The sequence below is a fragment of the Trachymyrmex cornetzi genome, unplaced genomic scaffold, assembly GCF_001594075.2.
Source record: "Trachymyrmex cornetzi isolate Tcor2-1 unplaced genomic scaffold, Tcor1.1 scaffold388, whole genome shotgun sequence".
NCBI classification, from domain to species: Eukaryota; Metazoa; Arthropoda; class Insecta; order Hymenoptera; family Formicidae; genus Trachymyrmex; species Trachymyrmex cornetzi.
Genome location: NW_017298619.1, coordinates 722,694 through 730,796, shown reverse-complemented (window position 1 = coordinate 730,796; position 8,103 = coordinate 722,694). Strand labels below are relative to the sequence as shown.

General features: G+C 37.8%; 1 protein-coding gene across 1 annotated transcript in view; it reads right to left on the bottom strand.

The window, feature by feature from the left end:
• Nucleotides 1-6,920, bottom strand: part of E75 (ecdysone-induced protein 75) — a 97,713-nt gene extending 90,793 nt beyond the window's left edge. The window contains exon 1 of the mRNA XM_018511829.1: nucleotides 6,439-6,920. Within this exon, the coding sequence (XP_018367331.1) occupies nucleotides 6,439-6,631 (193 nt within the window). The 5' untranslated portion in view covers nucleotides 6,632-6,920. The remainder of the gene's footprint in view (nucleotides 1-6,438) is intronic.
• Nucleotides 6,921-8,103: the final 1,183 nt, after the last annotated feature.

Genomic DNA, 8,103 nt, shown 5'->3' with positions numbered 1-8,103 from the left:
TTCATACCATAAAAATTATGTCTAAGACATTTTGTCGAAAAATGAATAGTTTCGGAAATAATTGTTTGCTTCCATACTTTTTCCCCACCCTGTATATATATAACAATAAGTTATATATATAATATAAATATATATAATATAATATTAACAATAATACATATATATATATATATATATAACAATTTGATTTGTACGATTAAGCCATCATTTCTCAATACTCTTTACAAGCACAATCCTTTCAGGAATTCAGTGTTTCACAAGAATGCGGGTATTCAACGAAGGGTTTTTGTAACCTCGTCGACCTTTTCTGTTAGCTTACAAACAGATTTGTGCAATTCATGCACAGGCCTAACTTGTGTAGTTGCGTTTACGGAACTGCCAGGATGCATCTGCCAGGGTCGGTAAGACGAGAACGCGACACGCGCAACGTAACGCGAAACTTTTTACATGAGCGATTTTATGTAACAGATGTAACGATGTGGCTACGTGACGATCTTTCACTTTCGTTTGAAAGCACCGGAAGGAGATCAAGACTTATTATAAAACATTCGATAATATATGCGTGGCATTATATGTTCCACTGTATTTATGAAGAATTAATATTTTCCTATTCGTTAATATTTCCTTCCATTTCTAATTTTAGCAGGAAAGATCGAAGATAAATCGATTTAGCTAAAGATAAAAAAATGTATAAAACAATGTGTATAATTTTGATATCTGTATACAAGCGAAATTATATATTTGCGTTAATTCCGATTCGAGTTAACGAGATGTGTGATAATTAATTATATTTATAATTTATTATTATTAAATTGAAAATATTGAACGTTAACCCTTAGAGCCACTTTTCTTGTAGTTACTCAAGGTAGACGCTAGGGGCTCCTAGTTACACTCGCAAGAGCGTACTTACAAGACGAGTTAACGCAAAACGCGGCAGCGCACGTCGGGTGCATTGCACCCCCGTCCGCCCGACGAGGCGAGGGTTGGATCGATCGCGGGCGTTGGCGCCGAGGTCACCGGCTCGCCTTGCTCGGAGTAATGACCCTCACCCAGTGCAGAGCAATGGCATCGGCAAACGGCACCTTTCCTAGAAAATCGCGAGGGTGGTTGTCGTAGAAGTACCTCATCGACGCTATGCGATCGCCGTCTCCAATGCGGCGACGCAACGAGGAAGGGGTAAAACGTTATCGCGTGGTCCCATCACCACTGCAAAATGCGCAGAGGTGATACTTTCACCCCCGCTTTATGCTCCTCCCTCCCTCCCTCCCTCCTTTCTACGCCGTCGCTGATGTTGATAAAGGTCCCTCGCGCAGGATCGCGGGGGACCTTAAACTTGGGGAGAGGTCGATCATCGAGCTCAACCTTCGCAGTGACCGCGATCGCGACATGTTTCCGTTTACCATTTCGCGAGAATATTTAGATAAAATTGTCTCACTTTCAACTAGATAAAAATTGGAAATGTTATACTATATCTTCCCTACTACATCTAGATTTTCTTTCTGTAATTTTCCATCTGCTAAATATACAACTGCGAATATCTTTGAGAGAGGAAAAAAGAAATTGAACTTTAAATTATTAAATAGATTTTTCAAGATTATTATAAGAGAAAATCTCTTCACACACATAACAATATTTTTCAAGAAATCGACAATAAATTAAAAATGTAATAGTTATGTACAGCACTTTCTGCACTTTATTTATTAATATTCATATCTTGAAGTAATAATGACATGACACAGGATTCAAATTCGAGATAAATCGAACATAATTTTACCCTTTCTTTAGGTTTTTTTTTTCAGTAAGCAAGAAAATGTGAAAGCAATTATCACGGGGTGGCAATTACTAAAATGTACGCACATTCACCCCTGAAGTCCCACCGGAAGTTTGCCACCGCGCCAGAAAGTCTCGATTACCTGAGAGTTGCAGCTCACGCGAACTCTCCCCTCGACTGCAGTTCTACTTTTCGCAGAAACGCGCCCCCGCGTAAAAACGAAAGAAGGGAGGGATGAGGCCATTGGTACGACATTGCATGCAATAGCGATTGTAAGGATAAAAGCGGGGGAATACAGACTGACTGGGTCATTCCACCCTGTTTTACATTACCTAGCGAACGAGGGTCATTGCGAGACGGCGAACCTTTCCAATAGCCTCTCTTGTTCTACCACTTTCGATCCACTTAATGGCGGGAGCACCAGTATGATAGTATTGTGGTAATAGCATCGGAAAGGAACAATTGAAAAGTATAATTCGCGTGACACATCGGATCGGTACAAGAATAACATCTGTTCTTTTAGAAATGTATATATCATATACTTATTTTTCTCTTATTTCTATTCTACTAAAATTAAGCATCTATTGTAAAATCTAATTGGCTTATTGAATGCATAAATTTTATTTTGCCCAACGTAATTTTAAAAGATAGACTATGGCTCTCTAATTGGTTCATGACATCTTAATACTGTATTTAAAACTAAATTAAAAATCCTAAATCTAAAATCCGGCTATAAATATACCGTTTTTTGAATCCTTGAAATTTGAAACAACAGAATATACTCAAATTTTTAAGATATAATTTATAGAATAAAGATTAAATAATTTATTAGGTGTATCAAAACTAAGTAAACATACAATTTTTTATTAATTAATCTTAATTGATAATGAGATTTTTATGCGATAAATTTAGAAATTTTTCTATCCATTATCGTCTTTGAAATATTTATATATATATATTGTATATAAATATAAACAAGCACGCAGGTATATACCTACGTTGGATACCAAACGTCATAGACCAAAATGAATAAAATCTTGCATGATATAAAAATTTTATATTATAAAATTTTATTGTATTCCTAAATAAAATTATCAACCAAATCCATGTTGCACACGCAGATACTGATTTTCTTATCCAAAACTAAAAAGAATTGGAACAACTGCCTTGTCTGTCCGTTTTGTACAACGATAAGATACGATAAAAAGTAAAAACATTGTATGGCATACAATCGTAATCAACTGAAAAATGTAATCGTTTAAATCTGTTTAAACTCTCGAATTATTATCGTCAACAGGAAAAATTGATTCAAAAAAGATATCTGAAAACAGCCAGTAATTAAAGTAATTAAAGAATCGTGGTTGGAAAATTTTTCTGGATAACTGTATTTTTTGAAAAAATTACAAAATATAAATTTGAATCAACCAAAATTTCGATACATTTAATAATGTTTCGATGTATTTGTCAAAAAATGTATATTTACACAACTGATAACTACATTAAATTTATATCATGAACGATTCGCACGAAACAAAATTTGTATAAAATAATTTGTATAAAATGTATCGTACTTGATCATAAGGCTTTTTCAAGTTTATTATGGCACGTCCGGTTGGGAGAAAATTTATCAGTATATCAATTTTTTTCGAGGAAGTACGCATTTTCCTCCTACGAGGACCGAGAATAGAGACCTTAGGTCCCAACTGTATTTGTCCTTCTTATCATAGCGCATACCATACGTAGGCACTTGACGCGCACATGTTGCGCGCGCGTACTCGAGTCACATCTACATATGATACACAGACAAGTTTAGCTGAAGGGTGTCTGCGTCCATGGTACACGTTGCGGGATGCAGCGAGGTGCATACACCCTTTTATAATATGTCTGAGAGATCGAGTAGTTATTTCTCACATGTTTATCTGTAAGAGATCTAGATCTTTTTATGTAACGTTTTTCTATAAATTATTGGATAATAATTTCATTACGACAAAATATTATTATTAGAAGTGGTCAGTTAACCATAATTTGCAATCGATTATAATTTGTCGAAAACAGTATTACGAATATGAAATATGTCAATTTTTTTTATTTTTAAGAATAATATAGATAAGAGTGAGACAGAGAGAGAGAGAGAGACAGAGGTAGAGAGCATAAAAATATATTTAAAAAGTATTAGATCTTGAAAAAAGCAAATGTTTGAAAAGAGAATTTTTTGTTCTGTTTAGAAAATAAATATTTCCTGTTCAATGGAAAAATTCTCTTGTCTTCATCAATAGCTCTGTCGAAATATACGATGAAAGAATCGTCACGTCACTGAGCCTTGGCCTCAAGTTAGGAGATAATAAAACATTGATAAGAAGCAGACTATTTGAAAACATAATGACTTGACCCACTCGGGATCAACAATGGAAACTGCATACTCTTGTATCTACCTGAAAGTTTTCCTTGAATAACTGCTCAGATTAGGAGTATTATTATCTCCTTTACAAAATAGTTTAACAAATTATTTAAAATTTATAATAAAAATCTGACTTTTGATCTCATATAATTTGTGAACTATACAGATTTGTTGTCCTTTTTCCGTGGACTAAATATACAAAAAAAATAGATTACGCTACAAAGCGATGTAAGATCACATCTTTCATCAAAGCATCTCTGCATTCACACGATTGTACTCACAAAATTATTTCTTGCTATCATGTATATTGTCACCGCGATAACGTGTGGCCTTGTTCAAGATCGCTCGATGTATTTTTACAATTGCACGACATCGCTGCCATTTATCTGTCATCCATCGATTCATCGCAAGGAATAATGAAAGCTGTATATTGTGAATCGATAACAAGTTTGCAAAACTACTCACGCATTTGTGCCCGGATTGTGCCGTTATATTACGTTATGTTAGCTTCTGATAAGTATGAATGACTAAGGAAACTAATTTAATTTTTTTTAATTTTACTAATTTTACTAGACCACTTTATTTAAACTTATATCATGGATCGCGCAGTCTCCGTTATTAATAGCGAACAATTTTTTTTTTAATAAATTATAAAATCGCCTTATTTCATTGTATTCAGATGTTCAGTTTCTCGATTATTCTAGCAATTCGAATCGTTTCCACGCGCTCGATTTGATTGCGTATCTTTCTGTATATAGATAAGAATGTTGATACACTGCACAATGCGTTGCGGTGATCTTGCAGAATACTTTTTGATATTTTTCACGGTCAAGGCCGTTCTCTGCGTCATCGTCGAATATATATTTAGAAGAACGATTTAAAGAGACGACTCTTTTTCTTTCGCCACCACATTAACATAGATCGTAGACGTTGCCGACTGCCGATGTCCTCGAACTTTGCCGAATTCTGGTTCACGCTGATGCGAATGCCGATTTCTTTTGTGAACAAAATCAACCAGCCAACGCGGAATATAAAAGAAATATGCTCGCGTTATAATCCTTTCGCCACAGACAGCCTTGATCATTTGCCACCTCACTTACGAGGACAGATCAACATGTTCCGGGATTAAATTACCATACAGGAAAATCATTATCTGTTTGTTTCCTTACAGCTTATTTATTATTCGACCTATAAATATTTTTTTACTATCGGATCAATATAACCTACTTTTCATCTACATCATGTTCTTTTTAACTTATTCGTTTCACTCATTCTACGACCGATTGCGACAAATAGACAACAATACTTAGCGGGACTTATCGTTAATGAACCTTACCAACATAAACACAGTCGTATCATCTGGAATATAAAACAGTTCTGCGAAGTCTGACGAAAGAGAGAGAACGGCAATCCGCCAAAGAATTTTTCGTCTACATCCGACCAGTCGACGCCTCGAAATTTATAGCCATCGTTGTATCGCAGTATGCAAATTTCGTTCGGATCTCCCAGAAGTTTACTTTTTTTTAAACCACTTTTTATGGACCGATGATCTCGTTACTTTTGTACCACGAAACAGCGTATAAGCTCCGCTTGCGTAAGCTATTATTACTTGTAAATCAAATGCGGATGCATTCACGAAATATGTATCAATAATGTCTCGACGATCAGTGAAAATCCTTACGTATATATAGTTTTGCAAAAATTTTATTACACATACAAAGTATTTTACAATTATCTTCTTTCCTCATGCATTCAATTTTAAAACGATAATTAATATTTTACAAATTCAAAAAATTTTTTTCAAATTCCAAAGGTCTACAAATTCTAAAAAGCAGCAAGTTCTAAGAAACGAATCGTTATATTGATATACTGATTGTGAGAGAAAAGTTTTTGGTATTTGAGACTATAATTGCATGGTAAAATAATTATACTTAGTTAGAAACTCTATTTTTATATAATTATGACTGCTATAATATATTAGTATAATAATTATATGTATCGTTCTTGTATATCTTCAAAAAATATGTAATTGGCATCGAAAATGACCATAAATTATATTTCCCTCTTAGTAAATATACATATATTTAATGCAAAGTTAAGTAATTTGCTAAAAATTATATTCGAAGAGAAACTCGGATAAAAATATATTGATAAATGATTCATAGATACTGCAGAGATTCTCTAGACTTGTATATCTTTTTGAAATTCACTGTATATCTCAGAATACAGATAAAAAAAAAATAAAATAAAAATAAGATAAGTTCCTCACCGAGATCGGGAATAGAACTGGTGGGTTCCTCGTGATGACCTTTGCTCTCGTTGGAGGTTCTCGCTCTGGGAGGCGGCGGTGGTGGCGGTGGTCTCATGCTGGAGGTCGAACTGACTACAACTGTCGCGGGTGGTGGTGGAGGTGGACCACTGTTTCTTCCGTGATTGCCACGTATTTGAGACTGCGGTGACATCAGCACCGTTTCGCCCCGCGCGTGCCCCTGAGGTGGCCGAGGGCACCAGCCATGTAACACCCTTATGGCACTGCGCACTTCCGCCTGCAGTTCGGCGGCCCTGTCTCGAGCCGTGTGAGCCACCTTCGTTACGGGAAACCCGCGCTATCGCGGGTTACACAAGGATCACGTGACGGACAACACTTCTCTATAAGTCGTGTATAGTCCACTTCACTCACGTAACACGTTGATTTACGATTACACTAAAGTCACGTTACGTACACTTCGATTAGTCACCGAGTCTACAAAGATATTCTTTTCTAATCTTTGTAATCTATTGTTATCTCAATAGTTCTCACCAATTCACTGTATTTTTCGATAAACACTTTGGATCTATTGTTTTCAGTGATATACACTTTATGTCTCTCTATTAGATCCACTTCAAGTTCGAGGATCGAGCTTGGAAAACACTGAATCCGTATCAATCACTTTTCAAATGTATTTTCCGCTTTTGTCAGTTTTATGCCAAGTGAAAATTTGGAAAACATTGTTAATCATACTTTTCATTATTCGAATCAACTTTACTTTATCCAGTGACTAAAAACTATGTAGAGAAGTGACTTGGAGTCAGACACTTCTTTCAACAAATGCAACCTGTCATCGTCACCTCTCTCGCTGATCAGGCTCGACTTCACCTGGACCAATAGAGTCCACTCTCCTCACTCTGTCTCTGTCGCGCGCACTCCCGCCGGTTGTCGAGTGTCACGGTCAATGTCTCATAGCGGCGCGTGGCAGGTGTCCGCGGAAGCTCTCGTTCGCGCTTTCGCGACTCGTGCGAAAGAGGTGGGCAAAATTGTCACGGGGTGCACAAGCGGAGAGACGTGAGAGACGAGCGAGTTAAATAAGCGGAGCGGAGGCGCGTTTCGGAGCTGTCGATCTCGTATGAATGAAGCAGTACGTTTCTTAGCAGTACGCCGAAAACAACAGTCCTCGGCACACGCGTCGTCCCTCGCGAGAGTCAGAGCGGCAACCTTCCCCTCTCTCGTACCACCCACGCACCCACCACTTTCTCGCTCCCTCCCGGCGCGTCACTCTACCCCACTCACAGTTGGACGGCGGGCGCGCTAGAGCGAGAGAGACGTCTATGTTCTATCGGCCGCGCCGCGCCGCGCGGTACAAAGGCGAGCGCGTCAACCCCCTGTCTCGTAAGTCACGGTATCGTACGCTGTCAAAACAAAGCGCCTAACGTCTGTAAATCGCGTGGCACATTGTTTCTGACAACGTCGCGATCGAGATATTATCACGTGTGGTCGCGCGACCAGACAGTCCGAGTCAGTATTAAATACTGACGGAAAACGGAAATGCGCCGGCAAATCCGCGTGCTTCGCAAGCGTGCAAGCGTGCGACTACCGTACGTGTGGTAGGTAGGTATGCACCGTGGATTACGTATGCGCGATCGCTGATGCACGACGCGCGACGCTCTGACAGCGAGT